At 43.8% G+C, this 27,220-nt stretch overlaps 1 protein-coding gene and 1 long non-coding RNA gene across 2 annotated transcripts in view; one reads left to right on the top strand and one right to left on the bottom strand.

The window, feature by feature from the left end:
• On the top strand, positions 1–26,821 carry LOC135899576 (cyclic AMP-dependent transcription factor ATF-7-like). The gene is made up of 11 exons (XM_065428885.1): positions 1–508; positions 614–716; positions 813–970; positions 3,319–3,689; positions 9,719–9,911; positions 10,597–10,707; positions 12,108–12,238; positions 13,042–13,104; positions 20,293–20,410; positions 22,487–22,604; positions 24,199–26,821. Exons 1-11 carry the CDS (start codon positions 458–460, stop codon positions 24,351–24,353), a joined length of 1,572 nt encoding a protein of 523 aa, XP_065284957.1. The 5' UTR covers positions 1–457; the 3' UTR covers positions 24,354–26,821.
• Positions 10,547–27,220, bottom strand: part of LOC139059317 (uncharacterized) — a 64,856-nt gene continuing 48,182 nt past the window's right edge. The window contains exon 4 of the long non-coding RNA XR_011514079.1: positions 10,547–10,686. This is a non-coding gene — a long non-coding RNA (uncharacterized lncRNA). The remainder of the gene's footprint in view (positions 10,687–27,220) is intronic.

Genomic DNA, 27,220 nt, shown 5'->3' on the forward strand with positions numbered 1-27,220 from the left:
GACGTGGTATCAAATAAGTCTCAAATAAGTTTCTATGCGTGGGCCTGTCTGCTGCTGGCCGTGTTTTGTATCGGCCGAGCAGCATCTGTGAAGCATATTGAACGTTTCAACAATATGTTATCGTGTGCCTTCCTACAAGGTGAAGACGGTGCATTTGACTGCGTACTCAGCTGTTGTTTGACACTGCCATTCTTGGGGTTGTCATGCCCTGTGTCTCGACCGATGCTGTACTTCGGGAAAAATGATGCTCCAATCATCAGAATACCGTTGTCTTCCTGCTCCGTTCATTCAGTGTGTGAACCGTTGATGTTTGCACGGAGCATGTGTACATCGTATGAGTGATCGTTCGGCGATTGTGTGAATGTTTCGTGCCAGTTTGCTACCACTCCTGCCTTTAATTGCTACGGCAGACGACGTCGTGTGCTTTGAAATTTACATCAGTTAGACATCAGTACCCATGGCTGATGCGGAGAAACCGTTTGCCTGCGACGTGTCAGGCTGTGGAATCGTAAGTCGTCATGACGTGCACACACTGCGCATCGTTTTACTTGTGCTACGTGCTTGCAGCGTCGGCATTGACACGCCTCTTTCGAATGCTTTTTCTCCTTAACAGAAGTTTGTCTGCGAAGACAAGCTGACGAGCCACAAAAGGAGGCACAAAATGATGCTGTCATTGAATTTCGCGAACACTGGCGCAGGCCCAAGGAACTGCATTGGTATGTGTGCAAAAAGTAATCACTTCACAGTGTAGTAAGAGGATGACGGAAGAAAGCTGCCTCGTAACACAGTTCGGTCGTTCTTCTCACTTGCAGAGCAAACTCCTACACCAACGAGATTCATGGACATAATTGAAGAGGCAGGCCTGTTTCAAGAGCTCCACCCTGAATTCACGACCCCCGAGCCTGTTCATGCTGTCAATCCATTTGAGGCGGACTTTCGTAGAGCATCTAGCGGGGAAATAGTCACAAAGGTAAACTAATTGTGCACTGGACGACTGTCCTGTCAACCTTACACCGATTATGAGCATCACAATTAGGTGATAGGCACATCATTGCACCTCATGATGGATTAGTTTATGCCCATGCAAAGTGCCATCCGGTAAACTCCACATTTGTCACTACTAACATGAGTGAAGTTGCAGTACCTCATTTCGGAAACTGTGATGTACCTCCAGGTATACGTAGTAAAAATACCATAAGCATTAGAGGGAGCCATCAATGACAGCATGTGTGTGTGTGTGTGTGCCCAAGAGTTCAGACTTGTAACTAGCATTGAAGAATAGACCCCAGCTGTTGTAAGAGGTTTCAGGCTTGCTTGGCAAAACAGCCGAACTCCATTAGAAATCTGTTTACATGACACTTTGCATTGGGCCGTATAAAATTTACGCTAAGTAAGCTACAGTATTTGACACCAGTACATTATTTTCTGGGAATACAACTGAGGAGCTCTTCAATAAACCAATTTCACCTTGTTCTGAGCTCATGCACAGCAACCAGGCCTGTCAGCACCATGGTGACCATAGCTGTTGCCTCTTTGCTGCTGTACTTAAGGTTCAAGGCAACATTGTCGGAAATGCTGAGGACAATGCCATTGTGCATTTTTCCAATTAAGTTTTAATGGGAATTGGGGGGTGCATCTTCTCAAGCCCACACTTATTGTAGAATGTTTTTAAGCTAACGTTCCCACCTTTTGATCTCGTGGGGTAACCGGGTTTTTCATGGTACAAGCACAACACACTTCACTAGGAATTTCTTTTTTTCCAAGCTCGCCAAAGACCCCTAATATTGGCATGCTTTGTGGTAGTGGTAACATAGTGAAACTTGTGAAATAAGTCTATGGCTTGATGAAAGATTTTGTGCTTTATACATTGCAACTGGGATACTGGTTAAATACTGTATACAGGTTGTACATGTTAGTAGTGAACTCCAAATAAACAAAACTCACTTTAACAAAAATGCCAGATAAGCAGAACGATGGTGACAACTTTGGTTGGCTGCCCATGTTAACAAACTTCACTTAAATGGAACACTTTCTCTGTATACTCCAGTTAAACAGAACTTGAACTGAAACTACCACGTATTTAATGTGGTGTTTTACCACGTACAAAACATGAATGGTCCGACAACCATGTAAGATGTTGATGTTTAAGCAGTCAATAAAAGTACGATCTATCAGGCGGTTGTAGCACTGTGTCGTCGTAAACGACTGCTATACAGCATTCACATTGCCTGGTTTTCGCCTTGCATGTCTCGTGATAGCGTCAGTCGGTAAGCAGGAGAGCACAAATTCCTCACACTGGCTACAAAAATGGACATCATAAAAGATGTGAAGCATGACGAAGTATCATATTGTTGATTGATGTAGCAGATAATGAAGGATGAATAGAAGGTTCATACACCTAGGAACGGCACCTGGTTCATGAACCTGGGACAGGACACGGCACTTTTCTTGTGCCTTAGCTTGTGTCCCAGCAGTTCGTGCTCTTAATTTAGCTATGCTTCTATACCAACTCGCCCATTTTTCAATTTTGAACATCAGTTTGTTGACCTCTGTAAAATTAAAACACTCTATATGTGTTTCAAATAAAACTATTGTTCTTGATTTCTGTGGCATTTGCTTAAAGAAAACTTCAAACAAATGGGACAGCTTCTTCGGTCCCTTGGAGTTCCGTTTAAGCAGATTCTACTTTATATATGATGTGTAGGCACAGCTAACACACATATCCATGCTATGCATTGATTGACATTGTGCATTGACATTGAAAATAGGAATGCATGATTCCCTTTCACTACATCCTTCAGAGAAGATACTGGTGCACAGTACAACTGTTGCCTGTGAATATTTAAGCAGTACCACGTAAGGCAGTTCATGTACACATGGACATAGCAAAAATCAAAGAAAATAGCAGAAAAGCAAAAGTTTTGAAGTTTGTGAAATCCATTCAGTGTATGGTACACTGCAGAATATCCAGGAGTATGACATACAATTCGCTGTCAGTCGTAGCCCTGAGAGATTGTGCAGCCGTTTAGAATGACTAAAAGCTGTGCAAGTTGGTATGAATTCATGGTACAGAAAGGCAGGCATACCAAACACTCGCACATAAAAACGGGCAAAAGATAGACACAGTGTTTGTGTTATCCTCATTTTTCTCGTGCCTGTATTTTGTAAGCCTGCCTTTTCGTACCATGCACACGGTACAGCAACCGCACACGCACAGTCACCATGACACTAGCATCGACATAGTAGCCTCGGTCGAAGATATCCTCGTTGGGCGAAATATTCCTATATTAAGTGCTGATGTTATTGCTGTTTCTACAGGAGCCAAGCCACATCCCTACCACAAGTGAGCCACTCAACACACCCTGCATTCTGCCTGTCACCGCCGACCCACTTTCACTGCGGGGTCAGTTCACTCCAGCTTCAGCAGTTCCCGAATTCGGGCGAGCCCCTTTACTCACTCTCAAAGCAGAGGTGTCTAACGACAGCACTAGTGCACCGTCATCCAGTGAACCATCTGTCTCAACTAGTGCTTCAACTGCAAGTGAAAGTAGCATTTCACTTGAAGAGGCAACAGTGGTTGCAGCTGCTGCTGACGCAAAGGAGGAAGCATCACCAGGACCAATCATTAGTGACAAACCTACTGTGCTTCAAGTGAGCACGCCTGCTGAGGCGCAAGCTGCTGTGACTGGGTTAGTTGTTTTGCATCTAAGCTCTCCATGACAGGCTAGGATTGTATCTCCATGACATACTCAGGACTGTTTTTCGAGGGGGCAGCACAAGGTAACTTTTCTACGCAAATGGGGGGAGGGGGGAAGGTACCTTTACTAGTACAAATATTAATAATCGCCACCATTTGCCATAAAAACGTACACCCACAAAAGAGAAACGAAATAAGGTGTACCTTATAGGTACTCCTGCGAGATACACCTCTCCTTTACTCGACAAAAATCACATCAAATGGACTCGCGCAGGAAAAAGATATTTATTATGAGAGAAAAGCTGAGACGTCGGCCTGAATCGGTGTTCTGACCTGCTACTTAGCGCTGGAAAGAAGCGCAGGAAGAACACTGGCAAGAACAAGTAAACAAGCGAAAATCTAAAATAAAAATTACTAGTAGCGTTTTTTGAATTTGCTCTGGAAGAATTATAGAGAAATATATATTTGTCGAACAATCATAGTTCTTTTGGATCCATCGTTTACTGCTCTGCCAAGTTAAGTGCCAAAACCATCTCGTATTGTTGTTTGAGAATTTGTGTAACAATGTGCGGCCGCCAGTCCTGTACAGCCACATGGAGCACAGGACGCTGCGTTTCTAGACATACTACACCCACCACAGAAGGTTAGAAAACACCCACATTAGCACAGCAAAGAAGCGGCTAGATCAGGCGGGTCGATTGATAATTGTAGAAGTGTCATTCAAAACACACGGAGTCATTCACTTCCGGAAGCATTTTCTCTACTTCCTTTTTAAATAAGAAGATGTTGATCCATAAATATTTTCACAAACAATGGTTAAACTTGTTAATTTTCACTTTTCATTCCAGTTTGGCTGTTGCCTCGGCTCTCTCCCTTAGTAGGTCGCTTAATTTCCCCAATCTTTGCAACTCTTGCTTCCAGTTGCCAATTTTGCATGAAAAGTGCTGTACAATTATGGAAAACCACATGAGGTAACGGGTGACATTCGCATTGCTGATGCGTTTAACGGTTATTGCAGGGTTTATGATGGACGCTGTTTCACATGATTTTATTTTCCACCTTATCTAACCCATATGATGGGTATGTGGCTCCAAGGATCTGCCAGTGTCGTGGCGAGCCTTCACTTGAGAAAATAATGAAGCAAAAGGAAAAGTTAAATGCAACTGGCATTTTCTGTGGCCACAACTCATTCCACGAGCATACAGTATAGCTGACTACAAACTGAAGCCCTTTCCTGGTTCCTGGATCAATTTAAACAAAGAAGGTTGAACCAACAAAGCAACAGAGAAACACGTGACTGTTGCAATAAATGGTGACAACTCAACGCATCTCGAGTTAATTACGCAGGCACCGAATCAATGAGAAAGCTGTCCTTCACACCCCACCCAGGAGATGGCGATAACTACCGCCATCCAAAAGGAGTGAGAAAGGCAGCAAAAGGTTGACTGCCGAATAACTGTCAAGTCTCAAGATTGATTTAGTGGCGTTTTAGGAATAGGTGAGTTGTGAGAAGTGGTCGCGTGGGGGAAGGGGGGAAAGGGGGCTGCTGCTGAATTTCGGGGGGTGCCGGGTCCCCCCAGGCCACGTGCCTGCTCCATGACGTTCTGGATGTTAGCTGTGAACACGTTTTCTGACTACAGTTTTCTGTTCACAGTGCATCTGCCAAGGAGCCTAAAGCATCAGCACAAGTTGCATTTGCATAGCTTTTTAGCATTTCAACTAAAATTAAGCACAAGACAGGTTATGCGAATTTGCCCGCGATCCATCATGCGGCCCGTCATAGTCCTACTTGGCGCTTGCAATGATTTGGGGCACATGGTACGAACAAGCAACCAGCCCATAGCTCCAGCCAGGACAGCTGCCCCTGTATGGATGCTTGGAATGTTTCATAACTTCGCAAAGAAAGTGAAAAACAAGCGTGTTTGCGCAGCTCTTTCGTTTTACACGAACGATGCCAATAAAAACATGTCTATGTGAGCAGCAAATTTTTCGTAGGGCCAACTATAGCATCAGCGCCGTTGACAGCCACCGATGGCTATGAGCCAGCAGGCCTAGCTCGCTGGGCTATCCGATCCAAGAGAGTTGGTGCTTGTGACACCAGCACATGCAGCTCGTAATAAAGTGCCCATATTGATCACAACATGTACACCATTATGTCGCACTTGAATTACAATACTTTTGATTTCTCGACACGGATAGTGGCGAACGAGCAAACGAGGTGAGCTGGCAATCGCTGGGAGGTCTAGCTCGCTGGCTGTCGTATCCTGGATTGACAGCCCATCTGCAGCTCGTAATAAGTTTAACTTTGAAAGCACAGTATATTGTGAATAGATATAGTTGTCTGTGTTCCTCGCTTTAGAAGGGCCCTGCCAGCACCTTTCCTTCAAAACGGAACACACTGGCTCGAGTACAGTGCCTTTTAATTAAAAGGGCTCTGAATTCCTTTCCAAACATAAGAAAACATTGCCAGTTGTAAACGAGGATCCTGTGAACATGCAAGCCAAATATTGCGGCGCTTCATGCAGCAGGGAATTTACAATCTCCTGTGAGAAAGAGCAAAATATCGCTAGCTCTCTCCTTCGCAATGTTGTCATGCAGCTGTGTGCAAGCAGGCAAACCCATCAGCGGTTATTGGCTGATTTCATGATCGCAAGAACTATTCGCAGTAACACTATTAGTGCTTATTTTCAGTTAAATAAATGAAAAGCATATGTCCACAATCTCAAGAAGGCAAAAAAAAAGTATTTCATCTTTGCACTGCATTAAAGTTTTGCATCCATCCATCCATCCACCCATCTTTGCACTGCCAGTCTACACACAACAGTTGCACATAGCTGCGTCTGCTTCGTGTGGCCCCCGAGGTAGTAGCTGCGTGCTGCACAGCACAGATACGATGGTCGCCACGGGGTGCTGCGACAAGCCCTCTCTCTAGCAAGAGACTCAACTTTTGGTCAGGGCCTTGCCCCCTTATCATCTCCCTTGTGTAGCTTCTCGCACGCCAGTGTTGACGAATGGAAAGGAAAAGCCACTAATCAGTGTGATAATTAAGTTTAACTTCACTTGTGCTTGAAAGCTTCAAAAAATGTTTGCTGCTGGAGGTCCGTGAAATGTCATTTAATAACGAGACCATCATATGATTAGTTGAAGTGTGACAGTGCTAGTTTAAGATATTCCTTCATAATTTTTAGAAAGGGTTTAATAATGGGGTTACAATTAAACCTCAGTATTATAACCTTCAGTATTATGAAATTCTTGATTTAATTATTTACATTTTTATAACTTCTTGACCACACTGTACCATGTATCTTAAACCTAAGTATAAGAAAGTGTTTTTCGCAATTTCACTATAACTGGGAATTGGATTTTCTAACATGTATATCTTTGAAATTCGGCAAGCATTCATCAGTATTTGTTTTCCTGAGCAAATTCGGCAATTGGGATCTCTTACAGCACCACGTCATTGACATTTTCGGTACTTTGGAAGATTCATGTGTTTATATTGAGAAGGAAACAGTAAAATGAAATAGCTTTATTGTCATAATGCACTGAGGCAAATCAATTGCACTAGAAATTTGTTAAAATATGTGCATTGATTCTCGTCGGAGAGCTGGAAGCACTCCTTGCTCTTTATCATTCTCATTCAGGAAAAGTTGTGCTCTATTTTGATGCTAGATACAGGAAACAAAAGCAGTTTAAGTGCTGCATCCGATAGGCTTGGCCGCTCTGGTTGCTGCGTTTTCCAGAAAAAAAATTGAGTTCGATTTTGTCCTGTACTGTGTAAATGTAAATTCCCTTTTTATAGTCTTCAATGTCTCCTTCCTCACTTACCACCATAGAGAATAGCAAATGGTAAACACTGAAATTCTTTGAGAGCTCGCTCTTAAGATTCGAGTTTAAAAGACCACAAACCAAGAATGAAGATCATCACTTAGCCACATATCAGCACTCCGGTTACGTTCCATTCTGCATTGCCATTTTTCAAAGTAACGTTTTCTATGCTCATGGAGTGTTTCTGGTTGTGTCCTTTTGATGTTCATGTCCACAAGCTAGCTGACTTGCACCGATGATCCCTCGGTAACGTGATGAAGCGCTGACTGTAGAGAGGCAAGGTAGTGGCAGGGCAAGTAAGAGCATGTCTCCTTCTCTAGCCCATTCATTTTCCCGCACGGCTTGTAGCCCCTGATGTTTTCCACCAAAAAAGCCCAGAGGAGCGTCGATGAAGGGGCTTTACGCATGGCTTCAGCATACCTGTGTGCATACACAGCCTGCTCACCCTGTCTTGGAGGTAATATGTGGTGGGTGCAAATTATGGGCGAGCCAAGATGGCTGATGGCTGTGTGCTGTTGGTGTGGTCATGTGTGCTGTCTTCCCATGCTACTAGTGCTGGAGGTCACGTAACCTCAAATTTCTGAGACGCATTGAAATGAGAGGCAGATGAAGTGTCCGTTCCCCTTTGCCTGCACTCGTCATCACACCAGTGTCGTGGCAGTGAGTGCTTGTGGTCATCGAGCTATATTTGTTCACATTTGTCTAGCAAATGTTTGCTGCAATTTATAAAGCTGATAAAACTACGAACCTTCATGTAGTTGTCTAATACTTCACTATCGCAATCATTGTTCGTCTTTGAGGCGAAACTGGAATGTTTTTGCTCTGAACCCATACTATAAACAATGCATAACGGCTACCGAAATTTTGGACACCATACCGGACTTTGCTCAGTTTCTCAGACGTGACACTCCCGTGCAAATGTACAGCAAACATGGCAGGCCTCGCTTTTAGGCGAAAGTAAAGCGAAGCTTCCTTTGTGCCTCACCACAACAGCAACTCAGTAGCCCAAGCATTGCTTTGGGTGTAAAGCTAGTCGAAATCAATAATGGGATTTTTTTCCTTGCACTGTAAGGTTCATTGAAGCAGTCAGTTTGCCAATCATATTACTCACTTAGTCGGTCAATCTGCAAACAAACTGCACATACAGATTTAGGAAGCACGTGATTTGAACAGCACTGTTACACACTTGTTTATTCAGGTACTTAATTCACACAAGCCTTGTGTGACATGGCGGTATATGTGTAGCAATTAGTAGTTGTTTACTGCAGTTGCTGTTTACTGCATTGTGGCTGTACTAAATCTAGAAAAGCAGTTCAGTGTGCTAATTTGGAATGCTAATAGTTACTATACTTGAGTGAGGAGATTTCTGAAGTATTGTTTGTGATAGCTCAAACAGAAGAACACTAAGCAGAGCTCAGAAATTCTGCTGCTGCTATGAATATCTTGTGGGCAAAAGTATTTGAAATATACCATACCTGTAATTAATGTATAACTGATGGAATTTCTGTATGTGTGTGTTTTCATTTTGTTCACTGTGTATCTTAGTTGTGGGTAATGGGGACATTTGTCTGGTAGCATGGGTAGGTCATGTTATGTGCAGAGCAGATAACTTTTAGTCTGTTACTATAGCAGGATGTGTATTCCAAGGGATATAAAACACATTTAAGACTGGCAGAGTGTTAAGTAAAGTGATGACGCAGCTAAGTACAAGGTCGCAGGATTTAATCCTGGCCACGGCAGCCGCATTTCGATGAGGGAAAAATGTAAAAACACCTGTGTACTTAGATTGAGGTGTATGTTAAAGAACCCCAAGTGGTCAAAATCAGTCCGAATTCCCCCACTATGGCATGCCTCATAATCAGATTGTGGTTTTGGCATATAAAACCACATAATTTAAGTAAAGTGATGAAATTAGAGAATTTACTGGCATAGACTTGAGTTGACTGAAGCAGGTGAGAGGTAATAAGATCGCTTGAGGCAGATCGTTGTCTTAATAGGTACTGAAATAGGCTGCTGCTGTTGATGACTGCATTACTTTTACTCCTCTGGGTCACAAGTCTTCGTGCGGCATTCATGTTTAGTGAGTGTGTCCATTTCATAATTTATATATACAATTATAATTCATATACTATATTCATATTCATATATTATATTCATATACAATTATAATTCATAATTCATACCCATTCCTAGGACAATTTCTGCTGACGGTGTCCTAGCGGTGACTAGCCCTGTTGCCCAAGTGCTTCCAGGAGTTTCCACGAACAAGGCGGCACCAGTTGTAGCCCCAGTCATAGCACAAGCTGTTACTCCTATATTGTCACCTGTGAGCTCATTGCCTGGCTCCAAGGCGACCACCATCATTACACCTTCAAATGTTATTCAGGTCAGTCAACTGTTTGCCCGATTTTGTAGATACTTCTAGATTGTGCTGTACATTTCCTGTCATATACCAAGTCATCTAGTTCACATGTCTATATATGTTCTGAGAGAGGTTTTATTTTCTTTGAAAGTGTATGTATGTGTAAGTAAAACTCTTGCTTGGGCTAGTTGGTTCATGCTTGAAGTAGTAAAGGCAAGGCGCAGAAGACCAGGACTTCGGAAGAAGAACACAAACGACAGGACCTGCGCCGGTCCTGTCGTTTGTGTTCTTCTTCCCAAGTCCTGGTCTTCTGTGCCTTGCGTTTACTACTTCAAGTATGTATGTGTACTTCTGTTCCTTTCTTTTTTGTGTGTGCCTTCTCTGCTTTACTTTATTCTTTTCTTTTTTCTCCTCCTCCTTTTTCATCTTTCAGCCTAGTAATCTAGAGTAGCAGGCCAGTTGTATGGCTAGAGGCCAACCTCACCAGTTTTCATACAAGTCAGTCTCTCTATTTTTTTTTATATATAACGTTGAATGAGGGCACTGGATGTGACAGAAGGTGTCAGTGCTGGACAAAGTACTTCATCCAGGGGTGCCATCAATGTCTGACATTGTTCTTGAAGTTCTTCCTATTGTATTCTTTGCTTTTGATGTAGGACTTTCAGGTGCAGCTTCTGCTTTGCTGCATTCATCGTTATGTTACTTGCAGATTGGTGACAGTGTCCAGCTGCTGATTGTAGCCAACTCAGCTCCCACCATCGGGGCCGCAACACGATTGCCTGCTGAGTCTGTTCCTCTCCTGCAACAGAACACAGAAACAGTTAGTAAAACATTTGTGTTAACTACATGCTCTGTGATGAGGGTTTAATTCTGTGTCTGTTGACTTAGGTATATGTGTAGTAGATGCCCAAGTCAAACAGTAGACTACAGTGTAGTCTACTTTTTTTTTAAAAGGACTACTTGCAGGCAGCAGCTGGATTTTATTGCACATGGAAAAGGATGTAGATACATGTTATGCATGATAGTTTTGTTACAGAATGGCTGTAAACGACAAATGTAAGAGGTTGTTTTAGATAAATTGATTTTCCAAGTTGATGCCATGGCTCGTTAATCACATATGCAATCGAACCTTAAGATAACAAACACAGATAAAACAAATTTCTGATGTAACGACTACAGTCGACTCCGATTAATTTGACCTCAGTAATTTTACATTTCACTTAATTTGAACGCACTAGAAAGTCCCAGCAGGAAGCCATATATTGCTATGAACTGAAAACTCATCTAGTTAGAAAGAGAAGCATGCCACTTCGGTTAGTTTGACCACCACCAGCATACCAATATGCATGTCGCAGTCACTAAAGCTTGAAAACACAAGAGATTCAGCAGACTGCGTTGCTACTTCCCTAGTTGACGGTGGCAGCAGTAACCAGTTCTGCAGTGATGGCGATGACTTGCCATAGGGGATGTCATTTTTTTATAATGTTGTCAGCGCCGACAAAAGTGTTGAGGCCTGTGAACCACTGACTCAGGATGACATGTATAGTTATTGTAATACTGCACTGAAGTAGTCTGCTGACGACAGACTGGAACTCAATGGAACTGGATCTCACCGCATTCAAATTTATGTAATGCACAAGCCCATGCCTCTGTGCCTGCGAAGCATTTGATCTATTTTTTCTGCAGCAAACCTGACAGAACATTTATGCACTGTTATTTTAGGCTTGTCATGAAAGAGGTTCGGTATGTTCTTTTGCGTGTCCATCAACACGTGTTACTGTAACATTGCTGTGATGTACCTGATCACTGTCTCAGCACTCCATTTTATACATATCAGGCAACACTGCAGAAGCTACGCAGGTAGTGCAGTCATGTTGCAGCTTGTGACATAGATCTCTAACTGCAGTCTTGAAACTTAGATGGCATATACTTAAATTCTATAGTTTCTTGTTGGTTGAGCTACATTACCAGGCATGAGATGGGTCCTTCAAATCTTGTTTTGTAATATATCTTTTTTTAAAGAGAGCTTGCCATAAATTGTAGCATTCATTGCAGACAATATGCAGTCCTTTCTCTCTGCTCTTTAAATTTTGTGATCGCTGTCTGCAGTATCTCTCATGTATCTTTCTGTATGTATTTGTATGTATGTCTGCAGCATCTCTCATGTATCTTTCTCATGTATTTTCTTTCTCTTCTTTTTTTACATGATATTGCCTGCAGAAATTGAAAGATACACTAGTTGTCAAAGGCCTCAGCAGTACCAATCAAAAGCAGGCAACAAAATGTGCGCTGCCCACACCTCAGATGACCAAGCCTCCAATTGCAGCATCAGACCCAAATCTTAGCTATAGGTAAGTGGAGAAATGACGCTTCGCAGCAAACAACTTTTCTGGAACAAGTCTGCTAGAATAACATGCAATCAGATGATTCAATCGACATACCCTGTGGCACATCTTGTTAACCAAGTGCCTGTGCCACCTTGCATGTTAGCTGTGTTCTTACCAGTATGACATTCTCTTTTTCATATGTATAATCCTTATCTTGTATTCTCACTACAATATATATTGAATTGGTGCTATGAATATGGAGAGAGATTTTTTTTCCTCCTGGTATATAAGCTTTAACAACAAAACATCAAAGCAGTGGTAGAAAGCCAACCTCAGATGTCATTTGACATTTTCTAAAAGTATGTTTCCATATCCACTGGTGCAGCACTTCGTTTAGGAGAAACTACATATTGTTAGGCTTAGCCTAATAGACCCTTTTCTCAATCAGCAAGTGTGCTTCCCCTCGCAGCACATTTGCCCAACTGATGGTGGCACCGATCATTGTTCAAATGAAGACAGAGTGCTAGCCGCACATGCTGGGACTTATCTCTTGCACATGGTTTTATCACGAGAGCAATGTCTACGTTTTCCATGTCATAATACAAGCCAACTGCGCTTTTACACACTGTTTGCAAAAATGACTATGCCACCGAGCAAACTGCCCTGCAGAAAAGCTAGCTTTGCAATTATGAAAAGGGTCTATTCTTTTTCTTTATTATTATTATTCAGTCTTGCTGTCACATTATGCTCATTGTGCTGTCAGCTTTATAATTGGTATGTTGTCACTATTATATGGTCAATGTTCACGACTTTTCATTTTGTGACAGAAAACACCGATGCATAGAGGCCATTGACGATGAACGGAAAAAGAAAAACAGAGAAAACAACAGGTGATGCTTTGATGTTTATCGTAATGTGTTGTGTGTCATTGTTTTTGTTTTCTGTTATTCAACCATGCATAAAAACTGCAAGCCGTGCCATTTGCCTCATTGATATGTTGAGGCTTTGTGCTTGTTCAGTTACCAATATGTAGGGGTGTGCTAATATCAAAATTCTTGAATATGAATCGAATACGAATACTTAGCATTGGATATTGAGTAGAATATCGAATAATTATATGCACCCTCATTTATTAGCAAGTTGGTTTATTTTAACATTTTGGAACATTTCAATTACATTCTCATTGATAAAAAAAAAATAAACTAATAAGCCGGTATACTAAAAGATTGTGTATTTGGCTCATGTTAGCTTTGGAAAATTGAATAATTTCTGCTAGTTTTCTGTTCTCGCCATCATCATCATCATCAGCCTATTTTATGCCCACTGCAGCCCTGCAATCTCCAGTTACTCCTGTCCTGCACCAACTGATTCCAACTTGCACCTGCGAATTTCCTTATTTCATCATCACCCCACCTAGTTCTTTGCTGTCCTTGACTGCACTTCCCTTCTCTTAGCACCCATTGTGTAACCCTAATGGTCCACCGGTTATCTAACCTATGCATTACATGACCTGCCCAGCTACATTTTTTCCTCTTAATGTCAGTTAGACTATTGACTATCTCTGTTTGCTCTCTGATCCACACCACTCTCTTTCTGACTCTTAACGTTATGCCTGGGTGTTTATTTGATCAGACTAGGAGCAGCACAGCAGTGACAGTCTAGGCAGAGCACGGACTCCAAGCGCGAGTGGCATTCACAAGAAAAAGCACTGAAGAGGACGACCCACTATGTCATTCCAATCCTTCTCTACAATTACCCCTGATAACGAAAAGGAAGCTACCCGGTAACCTAACAGCTTGTCACTATGAGTGGGTCCTAGCAGGTCTTGAGGCATTCGATGTTGACAATGTCTCGTCCACGACGGTGCATGTCCGAAGACGGTTGAACAAGCTCGATCATGCAGTTGACTAGAGATGTGCATTCAACAACGCAGCAGGGGCCTTCATACATGGGCAGTAGTTTCGAAGAGAGACCAGGTGCAGTGGAAGAGACTCTGGGGGGAACGTGGGCGCAAAAGTGGTGTCACCGCGAACGCACTTCTGGCACTCTTGGTCATTTGAAGTAAAGGCCTGTGCGAGATTGCAACACTCTTTGGCATGTCTGGCTGTGGCAGAAATAGGCGCACACTTAGATGCATCCGACTTGTACGGTTGCATCTGAATGATGATTGTGTCGATTGTGTGCAATGGGTGCTGGCCGTACAATAAGAAAAAGGGTGAAAAGCGAGTGGTGCTCTGAATGGCAGTACTGTAGGCATAGGCTGTGAAGGGCAGAATGGCATCCCAATTTGTGTGGTTGGAGGCTACATACATTGCAAGCATGTCACTGAGTGTATGGTTATAGCGTTCTGTGAGGCCATTGGTCTGCAGATGGCAAGTAGTAGTTGTGCAGTGCACAACGTGGCCCTCTTTGAGGACAGAGAGAGAAACAACTTTATTGATCCATAATGAAATGGAGCACATTAAGCGCCTGATGGGGTGGCTCCCTCTTCATGGGTTTCGTATGCTACCAGTGCCACCTGGTCCCTGTGGATCAGTCGGCGCTGGTCTTCCAAGGCGGGGCTGGATAGCAAGATCTCCCATCGCTCGTAGAGGGTGGGGATAGTAGGGGGGCTAGTTATGGGTATAGGTGGAGGGTTGTCTTTGGAGAACTTGCACTCTCCTATGATGTGCCGGAGGGTGCCTTGTGCATTGCAGTGAGGACATGTGTTCTCGTATCTTTCTGGGTATATTCTGTTCTGCAGGCAGGGGTGGGGAAGGGATCCTGCCTGGATTTGCCTGTATATTGTTTGTTCAGCTCTGGTAAAGGAGTGGTGGGTGTGTAGAAATGTCTTCCTACTGTTCCTGTAATACTTGTCTATATCTGTGTAACTGGTAATGGTTGCTATCCCCTTGCCTCCCCCTCGATAGCCCGGGAGTTGAGCACTCGTGCCTGTTGATGAGCATATTCGTTGCCCTCAACTGAGGAACCCAAACTAGTTCAATTTTTGTTTAGTAGGCATAGCTTTTCCGAGGATTTTTAGGGCTGCAAGGGACACCCAGCCAGATCTGTAGTTCTTGTACGCAGCTTGTGAATCCGTGACGATATTGGTGACGTTAGGTTGCCGGAGTGTGAGGGCTATCGCCGCTTCTTCTGCTTCCTCCGAAGACGGAGTGTTGATTGATGCATAGGTGACCAGCTTGTCCAGCCCAGCGACCACAACCATTGCCCTCGTGGAGCGTTTGGGTAGAAAGGCCTCTGTGTATAGGACAGTGTCATCTTCCTCCGGGGTCCTGGAGGTGGCTCTTGCCCGAGTGTCGCGTCATCCGGCGTGCCTTGTGGGGTTCATGTTGCGCATTAGTAGTTCACATTCCAGCTTCTCAGCCCACATTTTGGGCAATTGGCTGTCACGGGTGTAGTGTGATTCTTGCCATCCAATCATGCACAAGACGCTTATACCCGCCTTGGTCTGGCTAAGGCAAATCCTTTGATTGAATAGGTGGGCTTCTACAAGCTCGGCTACTGCATTGGGGAATGCCATTTAAAGTAATGTTGTCGTGGATGAATTTATGGGAATATCCAGGGCCTGCTTCATGGATTTCTTGATTATTGCGTCAAGTTGTATGATGTCCTTCTTGAGGAGTTGCATGTACGGCGCTGCACAGACGATTCGTGATATAACAAAGGCCTGAACGAGGCACAAGGGAGGCCCAGGATCCTGAGTTGAGATACCGGGAGGATCCGGATCCCTTCCAGAGTGATTCCTATGTTTTCTGCTTGTTTCCCTGAAGCACGCGGTCTGACAATGGTCGGCTCCGACTTTTGAGGCGAACAGCAAAGGCCACACGTCTTCGCATAGCTGTTGACCGTGTCAGACACTTTTTGGAGCACATCTTCCATCCAGCCATTCGACCCTGCCATTTGACCCTGCCCTCGCAGTCCAGAGGATGGTGTCATCGGCTTATAATGCATGGCCCAGGCCATCTATTGATTCAAGAAGCTTGGGCAACAGCAGGAGAGCCATGTTGAACAGGAGGGGAGAGAAGACTGAACCTTGCGGCGTTCCTCTATCTCCCAGGGAGATCAGTTGAGATGTCTCCTCTCCTATTCTGATCGTGGTCGTTTAGTTGCCTAGAAAGTCTTGGATGTAGTTGTACGTTCTCACTTTGCAACCCGTGTTGCGTAGGTTGCAGAGGACACTTTCATGTGTGACGTTATCAAAGGCATCTTTGGGGTCGAGCGCTAGTAGAGCTCGCAGCACCTGATTACCAGCTCGTTGAGCTGTATGAGAACATCTGGGTGCCCAGGTGTTGCCTAAAGCCATACATTATCTCCGGCATCTGGTCAGTGGCATCCAGATGTCGCTACAACCTCTTCAGTACCATACGCTCCATGACCTTCCCACACAGGACGTGAGGGATATGGGTCACATGTTGTCGATGTGAGGTGTCTTCCCAGGCTTGGGTATGAAGCGGACTTTTGCCTCTTTCCATTCCGATGAAAGTTTGCCAGACTCCCAGACCTGATTGATATACTCGAGCAGCTCTCTGCGGGCCTTGTCCTCGAGGTTGTTGAGTAACTTGTAGGTGATGGTATTGGGACCCGGTGCGCTGCCCCTGTTGCTCTCGGAGATAGCCGAGACCAATTCGGTGTCGGTGAATGGCTTGTATATTGCTTCATTGGTAGGTTCTGCAGACTCGGGAGGTGCGATGTCGCCCTTTTCCGTTTTCAGGTACTTGGCCTTTAGATCGTTGATGAGCTCGTCGGTACGCCCAGTATAGTTGTTGAGGGTGCGTGTGAGGCTTCGATTAGTGGTGCTCTTGCTGCCGAGATGGTCGATCAGGTGATGGAGGAAGCACGAGGTCTTCCTGGTAGACCGGGTGCCTTGCAGTCCGTCACACATGCTCAGCCAGTTCTCTCTGCACAGCTTGGACGCATATTCAGCAGCTTGCATGTTGAGTTCATGGATGCATTTGCGAAGTTTTTTGTTGGGTCATTGTTTCTTCCAGCGTCTGGTGAGGCTGTGTCATGCTTTCCAAAGGTGGGCAAGCTTTGCGTCCACACAGGGTGTCTGCAGTGTGGTCGCCATTTTCTGTGTATATTTCTCTACCAACTCGAGTAGTTCCTTGGCCCACTCCCTATGTGGTTTGGTGCTGTTCGTGTCCTTGCTTCGTCGGCTGCTTGCATTTTTGCGAGCTTGTCGCAGTGTGTTATTTTTGCTGTATCCATTCAAGCCTTGAACGCGGCCCCCCTGATCGTGATATTGAGTATCCCGGGATGTACTTGTGGGTGGGAGTGTCTGGTTCATTGAGGAGGGCTAGATTGTGCTGATCCACAAGGTCTGCCAGCACCCTGCCTCTCTTTGAGCAAAATTTGTAGCCGCATATTGAGTGAGGCATATTGAAATCTCCTAATGTCAATAGGGGTCTGCTGCCCGCCTCTCCCTTGCTGTCGAGTATTGCACCCAAGGTTCCACTCAGCAGGGTAAGGTCTGGAGTGGTGTCCCGGGATGTACTTGTGCCCATGCAGGTGGGAGTGTCTGGTTCTTTGAGGAGGACTATGTTGTGCTGATCCATGAGGTTCGCCAGCACCCTGCCTCTCTTTGAGCAAAATTTGTAGCCCCATATTGAGTGAGGTGCACTGAAATCTCCTAATATCAATAGGGGTTTCCTGCCCACCTCTCTCTTGCTGTCGAGTAACATGCCCTCTATGTCCAGGTCCTTGGAGGGCCGGCAGTGTGTGTTGAGTATAAAGATGTTGTCTTTGCTTCCTATGCTTCTGCTGTGAATTTCCAAGAAAACGTGTTCACACCCTCTCTGGCTGGTCATGTGTTGCGTCGTAGCTATGTTGCTTCGGACTAAGATTGCTGTGCTTTTCTCACTGGGAACGGTATATGTGATGTACCCCGGGAGTTTGGGTCGCGAGTTCGTTTCTTGTATTGCAAGGATATCCGGCTTGTGTTCTGCGTTATCTATGTATTGCTGTAATTCCGCTATTTTGTCCTCGATTCCTCAACAGTTCCATTGGGCTAAGGTCAGGTCATTAGAAAGGTTTAGTTTAGGAGACGCAAGGCGTTGGGGCCCCTAGCACTTGGGTGCGTTTGCGTTTGCGTACGCAAGCAGAACCGCGTCATATGTTAGCGGCCCCAAACGCAAGCCACAGTGAGGTCGCATGCGCTCGCAGCGCCATCATCGTCTGATCTTTGCTGCGTTATAATTTTTTAAAACATGAAATCAAGCATATGACGTAAAGCACATAAAACTATTCTTATTAAAAGCAGTTAATAGAGAGGTTTAGAGTGTCCGGTATTCGGGTAAACCCAGGCTGGGGCGTTGGGGCGGAGCCATGAACGGGAGCGGCCTGCATGGTGCAGCCACCTGGTGGCGCAAAGCTCAAACAGACAAAAACAGCTAATGTTGCAGTAACCAAGTGTATTTTACTTTGCTGCGGGTATGAATGTTTGGCAGCAACACAATTACGCCGGTGCCGAAAATTTAACCAGCAGCACAGTAGAATAGACTTGGTTACAGCAATATTAGCTGCTTTGTCCGTTTGAGCTTTGTGCCGCCAGGTAGATGCACCATGCAGTCCGCTCCCGTTTATGGCTCCGCCCCAACGCCCCAACTACGCCCCAGACATGCTAAACCTCTCTAATATATGTAAAAACAACGTCTGTCGACACTTGGCAAAAGATTTATTAGATTATCTACCCGCTAGCTACTCGTGAGTTCTCCTACACCGTGAGAGTCACGTGGGTGACGTGATCACTTAGGGGCAGCGATGTTTTCGGCCGGCCAAACAACCCAAGGACATAAGTAGACGTAGCAGTCTGCGCATGCACAGTACCGTCGCCCCTAGTTCTTGCGTACGCAAGCCGCTTGCGTCCCCTAAACTAAAACTCTCTATTGTATCTTCCTCCCTATTTTTACACCTGCTCCCTATCTTGGCTCAGGTGGGTGGCCGTGAGACTACTTGCCATACATGGTTTTCCATATGGGGCTCTCTTTTTGGTCTTCTGAGTGGTTAGGTTGAGCTAGTTGACATTAGCCTCTAGCGCGTTGAACTTGGCCATTCTGGACGTTACCAAGCCAATCTCGCTGGCAAGCTGTGTGAACATCTCAGTAAGGGCTTGAATGGGCTTAGCCTTAACCGGCTCCTCAGACAGACTCAATTAAATTTTCTCTGCCTCCATAGCTGTTACTTGGAGCTCTGGCTGAGCATCCCTCTTGGCAATTTTACGTTTCGGAGTTTCAAAGCCATCTACAGGGTTATTTACGAGGACTGATGTCACAGAAACATTTTAAATGACCGTGAATGGTTCTTGTTTTAGCTAGTGCTACAGGGAGCACTTTTCTTTGCGTGCTCAAGGATTTACAATACATGGACATCTTTTTAACAGCGAAAAAATTAGCCACTACATATGACACACAAGTGTCACTACCAACTGCTTAATGAAAGGAAGGCGTCAGAAGAACGAATATTTTTTAGCACGTGTGTAATACATTGACAGCCTACGCTGTGTGACTTGTTTTTATGTTGTATGTGCATCAGTTGTATGCGTGAACAATAAACTATCTCTCTAGACTACAAGAAGGCTGACATGTCGCTAACAAGAGCACAGCCTTTTTTTTACTTATACAACGCCTCTAACAGTTCACACTTATTGCTCCCTGCTCTTGCCCAGAATCATGGCATATGAAAAGCAAGGCTTACAAGAGCAGCCTTTGCAGTGCGCACCATCACATTTACTGAAGTTGTTTAAGTGCTCTTCCAGAAGATCAATTAATCTGCCTGTTTGTCCTACTTGGGGCTTTTCACAACTGAGGTGAATTTCATATGCCACCCCTATAACACAAGGCACAAAATATTGGCACATTTCTTTTTCCAACGTTGCTTTTCATGACGCATATTGCAAGGGCATTGCATGCAGTCCCAAGTCCGAGTGTAATAAGAACCAGTCGAATGTGTCTCAAGGCAAAGCCAATGCAACAGTGCTTGACTCAGCTCATGGTAGACCAGACAGAAGGCAGAACCTTAGACAGGGCTTCGAGAGAAGTAGTAGTGACTGACAGTTTTGGTCCCCTTTGTTTGATTCATAGGTATGCAGCACAGAGATCCCGGGCCAAGAAGAAGCGCCAGTGTGAGGCCATGAGAAAGGAGTTGGATGACTACAAGAAGCTGTGTGCGGATCTGACAGCACGAAACCTGGAACTCATGGTTTGTGCCCATCTGAACATTCCCACTTCACCTTCATTTTGTGCTGCAGCTGCTGTTTTTGGCAGTGTAAGGAGTTGGGAGGTAGTAAGCGTGCAAGGTTCTAGATATCTTGAAGTACCTCTTTACCTATCCTCAAGTACACTAAACAATGCCAGAGTTGAAGCTCTTGCTATCTGCTGTCAACTGTATATATACAGCGCGAAGTGACCTTTTAATCTAAGGGGGAAGCTACCTGTGTGTAGGACCAGGTCGGCTGTACCAGTGGTTCTCAAATGTGGGTCCGCGAAGTCATTTTTGGGGGTTCGCAGAACCCACGTTCGCAAAATATGGGTGTGCAAATATTCAAAAAGTTTGAATATTATTGGATATTATATTTTTTCTGTATTCATAATCAAACTTAATAAGAGGTATAGATAAAAGGTAGTACAAGCCTATGCTCCAACATCTAGTCATAATGATGAGGAAGTAGGTCACTATTATGAAGATGTTGAATTAGCCATGAGAAAAGTGCAAACTCAGTATACTGTAGTAATGGGCGACTTCAATGCAAAAGTGGGGGAAAAGCAGGCTGCTGAATAAGCAGTTGGCAACTACAGTGTCGATTCTAGGAACGCTAGAGGAGAGACGCTGGTAGAATTCACAGAAAGGAATGAGCTTTTAATAATGAACATCTTTTTCAGGAAGCATAGCAATAGAAAGTAGACCTAGAAAGGCCCTAATGGTGAAACAAGAAATGAAATTGTCTTCATACTTTGCTGATCCCAGTATAGCGCAGGATATAGAAGTGATAGGTAGGGTAAAATGCAGTGCTCATAGGCTAGTGAGGGCTAGGATTCACCTTAATTTGAAGAGAGAAAGAGTAAAATTAGTCAAGAAAGAACAGGTCAACCTAGAGGCAGTACGGGTAAAAGCAGACAAATTCAGGCTGGTACTTGCAAACAAAAATGCAGCCTTAGAACAGAGAGATGAAGATGACATAGAGATAATGAATGAAACCGTAACTAGGCTGGCTTCAGAGGCTGCAATTAAAGTGGGAGGCAAGGCACCAAAGCAACCAGTAGGCAAGCTCTCCCAAGTAACAAAGGACCTAATATATAAACGACAATGAATGAATGAATGAAAGTAAGATTTTTATATCATCAAAGAACAGTGTACACTTGCATTCGAAACAGTGATTTGCCAGGTTTGTAGATTTCTTGTCTAAAGAATACTGGTCCTCCGATAGCCTCACATTAATGCACCGGCCTGTCTGCCCTATGTCCTGCTGCCTTTTGTACATAGGGCAGACAGGCCGATGCGTTAATGTGAGGTTATGCAAAGCACTGTTTCAAATGTGAGTGTGCGCCATTCTTTGATGAGACAAAAGTCCTGTTTATGTACAATGATAGCGTTACAAGGGATGTGGCGGAAGCATTCCGCATAATAAGAAAAGGTAGTGGGTGTGTTCGTCAGCCTTCTGCATTATTATCTTTGAAAGAACTAGGCTTGCTGAACAGGGGTGAACAATGGGTGTTAATCTCACCCGCTTCCACGAGGCAATGTTTGGGGAATGACAAGTGCTTTTATTCACATTGAGCATGCGCGCACGCTTGATGTAAAGCTTCAAAAAGCCATTGTGTTTTTTCCAATAAACGCAGTTGTAAGTCAGCGCCGTGTGTGTCCCATCCTCTATTTTGTTGTCCGGTGTACGTCTTTGTGCTGTTTTTAAACATTAAAGAATGTAACCAAGCTACTCTTAAGAAATTTTTCTAATGAGGTTGCCATCAAGGACAGCTGCAGTCTTTAGGTATATTACACACTTGCAGTCACTGATTACTGAGAGAAAGATGAACATTTTTTCTCCAGGCTGATTGCCAAGATCACATCTAAATACATTGATTTGATACTGGCATTGATATGCAACCTTCATGGTTAGTTTTCAGCAAAAAATCTCGAAGTGCAGAAAAGGCAGGGTAGGAAGTGAGACTTCACACACAAGTGCTGACTACTGTCTTTGTACGGAGTCACTGTAACATAACTATGAAAAACTATGGAAGTTCTTAAATAAAGTTTGCATCCTGGCCTTGTTCATTCCAGAACCAGAGGTCTATGTCAAGAGAGATGGAACTGCAGTACAAAGATGAGATTTTCAAACTTAGGAAACAGCTGGCCCTCCACAGCAGCTGCTCCATTACCTTGGAACTACAAAAGAAAGGTACACAGTCATATTTTTTGGAGAAAGGATACAGGAGACTGTGGCTTGTTTCTTTTTTTTTCCTGTATTTTGCAGCGAAACTGTTAAAAGCTAGTTCCCCCAGTGTCGTGTCCATGTGTAGACACAAAACTCCCCATACATGGACCGATCCTGAAGTTAGTGCGATGCCAGGCCAACCTGCGGCGGAGGTGAAGTAGGCATTAAGCACTCCCCATACATGGGCCAATCCTGAAGAGAGTGCAATGCCGGGACAACCCACGGCGAAGGTGAAGCAGGCGTTCAGCACTCCCCATTTGTGGGCCATTCCTGAAAATAGTGCGATACCGAACGACTCACAGTGGAGATGAAGCAGGCATTAAGCACTCCCTATATGTGCGCCGCTCCCAAAGATAGTGCAATACCAGGCCGACTCACGGTGGAGATGAAGCAGGCATTAAGCACTCGCCATACGTGCACCAATCCCGAAGATAATACAATACCAGTTCGACCCACGGTGAAGGTGAAGCAGGCATTAAACTCCCCATATGTGCTCCGATCCTGAAGATAGTGCAATTCCGGGCTGACCCGCAGCGGAGGTGCAGTTCGCCATTAAGGAGCCCACATATAGAGCTTCACTGCTAATCCTCCTTCACAGAGTGGAAGGGTACCGAGTTTTTTTTTCACTGGTAATCCTCCTTCACAAAGTGGAAGGGTACCGAGATTTTTTAATGCCTGTCCAGTAGCATAAGACTGGGCATCTCTTATATGGCCCCCAGTAGTTAGTCACAGTTTACGGGTGATGGCTAGGGTCACGTCGGCTTTCTTTTATCACTTGTCATGTGGAAGCAAAGGAGCAAGCAAGGAGCAGTAGTAGTGCCTGGCAAAAGTTGTCTGTGCTTTAGCAACCACAGGTATAAAATATCTGAAAATGTGGCGCCACCACGGTGGCCCACTGGCTATCACACATCACGAACTGGGCATTGTAAAAATACAGGAGGCTATGTCATGGCAGGCTTAAAGGACTCCCATTTGTGTGTCCCTTCTCCCGCAAAAAAGCCTTCGCACAAGCCTTAACCTGAGCTCATTGGCGGGTGCAAGAACTGCAACTCCAGAAATTCTATTTGTAATCTCAACTGTGCACAGCACTTGTAAGGCAATTGGAATGTGATGACAACAAACAAACGATGTTACTCTGTTGCAATAAAGTAATTGAAACTTACGTTTCTCTGTGTTCTTTTTTCTATCAGTTGTGTCCCGTGTTCATTGTAGGGCCAGTATTTTTGGCATCTTTTATCCCACTTTGCCCTATCATTTTTATGCATTCATAACTCAGAAATGCCAATCTCATTTCTTTTAGCCCTGGCGTCAACCTTTGTTTTCTTCATGCTTACATTGTTTTCTTCAAGTTTACATAGTTCTCACCTCTTCTTTCTTGCATGACCATTATGTGTACGGATTATTCTCTGGTCTGTAAATTCTAAGCTGCATGCCCCGGCCATAAGAAATGAAATTTTTTGTGGCTTCCACATTTTAAAATCTTGCTTCAGTGCTTGTATGGATTTTGTGAAGTGACAGAAGTGCTAAATTTTTCTTTAACGTGTGTTGTTTCTTGTAGAAAAGGACCGCCAAAGCAATCAAGGGAAGCCAAGAACAGAAATTGTTCCTCAGGGTCCTGCGGCTATTACGTTGTCAAGCACATTGGCATTGCCAACTCAGTTGTCACTTCTGGTTGCCGCAAAGGATCCACTAACAAGGACGGTGTTGAAGTGAATCGAAAAGAACTGGTACTTCCATTACGTGTCTTGAAGACCTCCCGCTGGACAATCAACTTTTTTATCCTCAAGAGATAGATGGTACATTATTTTTTGTTTTATTTTGCTGCCTTTTCTCACCTTTTGTTGCCATAGAAATTATATGGATGCTTAAGCTCGCCTTCGCACAGTTGCCATGCTGTCCCAGCAGCCCGTGAGGCAAGTATTGGAGGTCATGTAATCTGCTACAGGTGTGAAGGCAATCCAGAAGGCTAGCGGCTTAATGCGTGCTGTCTTTCTGCACGCACTGTGTTGGAAGTTGCATGATATGCCAAATTTTGGAGGTGCTGGACAGTGTAAGGGCAAAAGGTGCGGCAACATAAAATGTTCACTTTGGAGACAACCTACTGCTGGCGGTCCTCATCACAGCAGCGTTGTGACTAGTGCACCCAGTCACTGGTAAACTATGTTTGTGTGTCTCTGGGCACATGATGCCATGTACATTTAGTCAGCATGCGAACGTTTATTGTAAATTATATTGCCCATGAATCTACAAGTCTTACTTCATGTAATATTCTAATACTTTGCTATTGTTGTCAGTGATTCACCCTTTGGGCAGAACCGTGACTTTTTATTGTCCTTTGCACTAGGTGCGCAAAGCTGTTTTGTTGCATCGTTATTGCTTCACTTTGACTAGTATGCCTCGTGTAGCTTTTTTAATTGTTTATATTTTTAGTTGCAGCCTTTGTAAAAAGTTTAAAATGCACTACACATGTGGCTAGAAATGTAATTGGATTCTTTATTAGAGCCACTGTAGAAATTTCATTGTTTTGAAGCCACGTAGATTTTGGAAGAATTCACGACTCTTGATCTTTGGAGCAAGAGGAGTGCTGTAGGAGAACCACCACAAGGCCCAGTGGCAGTTGGCGTCTCCTAATGTGCACAGTGTGACTTCGAAACTTTGATAAAGGCTGCACCTAGGCCAGTAGTGTAGGCACATTTTGTATTTTAAAAAAAAAGCAATAAAGTAATGTGACCAACATCTATACATTTATATTTAGCAACACCTAATAGCATCACGCAGTGTCTTAATGCTACCCCAGAGGTTATCTTAGAGCCTTTAAGTGCCTCAGGTGTTGTCTGGATTGCAGCAATGTATGCACATGGAAATGCCTTAGATTGAAGAAAAGCATGCACTGAAAACTTTAGCTGAGGCACTTTCCTCTGGAAGTAACTATGCAAGTTGTCATATACCATATTTTCCAGACTATAGTCTGCACCCAGTGTATACCGGCAGGGGCCAATTTAGGTATAAAATAACAAGTTTTCTTTAGATAGCCTGCACTTGGCTGTAGAGATGAACCTGTACACAGTAGAGAAGCAAAGATATTATTTTCAGCCAATAAAAGTCTTGGCCCTTTATTAGACTTCATATAGTAGTCAATCCTAAAATACATCAACATCACTGCATTTAAATGTTGCATATAAATTTTACAGCAAGGTTTGGTGCTGAAAAGAGTCTCAGATTGCCCTCTTCCACAAGTTGTACCATCATCATACTCTACGAAATCACCTCATCCCCCATCCAATTTATGTATCTAGTCGCATTGATCATCAGTAAAACGTCGGCATTTTGTCATGCAACACTAAAAGTTTTTCACAATCGTTCCTGCCTCGAACCTCACGTGACTGAAACCATCTTCCCGCCGAAGTTGTAGGCCTTATTAATAATGAACAGTTCAATGAAGCCTTAGCTAATATTGTATATACAGGTGCCATTTGAACACTCATGTAACCAACCGTATTTGTCTTCTTCATTCTTTTGTATTTACCACTCCCCCTCTGTAATGTCCTTGGCCCTGAGGGGTATAGTAAATGAAAAATAAATGAAAAATGAAATGTGCTCATAAGTCGAAGCATTCAAAAGTAGCAGCATTTGCTTGCATATTATGGACTAGAAATGTTGCTCGTGCACAGCGACGATCATTGTGCAGCTGGTTTCACTGTGTTTTAGTGTGGGAAACATTTTAAGCTGCAGTGTGAACTTGTTATTTTCAAGCACACTTTCAGCTTTACAAAATAATATTTTGTATAGTCCACACTCATACATAGTCCGCAACCCGCAAAGTTTCAACATTAGACTTGTAAAGTCTGCAGACTATAGTCCAGAAAATACATATATGATACGAAACACTGCTACTTGTTATGCAAAGGCAAAAAGGGCATTTTACATTGCGAAGGTGCAATATGTTGTATTGTTGACCATTTAGGTTTCTAGCTATAATCTCCACAGCTGCTATTGCTTGATTATATATTGTGTTGTTGAGTGATTTAGGTCTCCCGCTGTAATTTATACAATTGCTATTGTTTAACTGATTTGTTTCCATTTTAGTCTGTATATATATATTTTTGCCACAAGCTGCATCTGTTTAGAAGCTTGTCGGTATGCTTTGACGGTGCCTTACAAATAAATGTATTTAATGTGTTTTCCTGAATTTATTTTGCTGGTTACATTAGCTTGCCAAAATTGTTCTACCTTCTAAACAACTGTTTTCATTGACAAAAGGAGTCAACATGGTGCGAGCACACACATTTCACAAAGGTGCCACTGCTTATTACTTGCACTTCAGCATCCTATGTTTGTGTTTCACTGTAAAGTTCAACACGGGGTTGGTGGCATACATGTTGAGCAGTTCCTGGAGCTGCACAGCAAGATTTGAACATTCGTTGTCATGCGTGTTCCCTGTTCACTTGCGAATGCTAAACATGGTGCATTCATTGTGAAGCAACAAATCAGCTATCAGGAACATCTCAATTCCTTTGTTGTACTGGTAAATTTGTTGTAATATCTTTGCAGTAGAGGCATTCACAATACATATCAAAGAT

This window comes from Dermacentor albipictus, chromosome 4 (assembly GCF_038994185.2).
Source record: "Dermacentor albipictus isolate Rhodes 1998 colony chromosome 4, USDA_Dalb.pri_finalv2, whole genome shotgun sequence".
Classification (NCBI taxonomy): domain Eukaryota; kingdom Metazoa; phylum Arthropoda; class Arachnida; order Ixodida; family Ixodidae; genus Dermacentor; species Dermacentor albipictus.

What these genes read in the sequence shown, in the direction of transcription:
- LOC135899576 (XM_065428885.1), top strand. Translation starts at nt 458, where the DNA reads ATGGCTGATGCGGAGAAACCGTTTGCCTGCGACGTGTCAGGCTGTGGA. An exon ending in GACCCAAATCTTAGCTATAG is followed by an intron (nt 12,239 to 13,041) that starts GTAAGTGGAGAA and finishes ATTTTGTGACAG; the next exon opens with AAAACACCGATGCATAGAGG. An exon ending in CTTGGAACTACAAAAGAAAG is followed by an intron (nt 22,605 to 24,198) that starts GTACACAGTCAT and finishes TGTTTCTTGTAG; the next exon opens with AAAAGGACCGCCAAAGCAAT.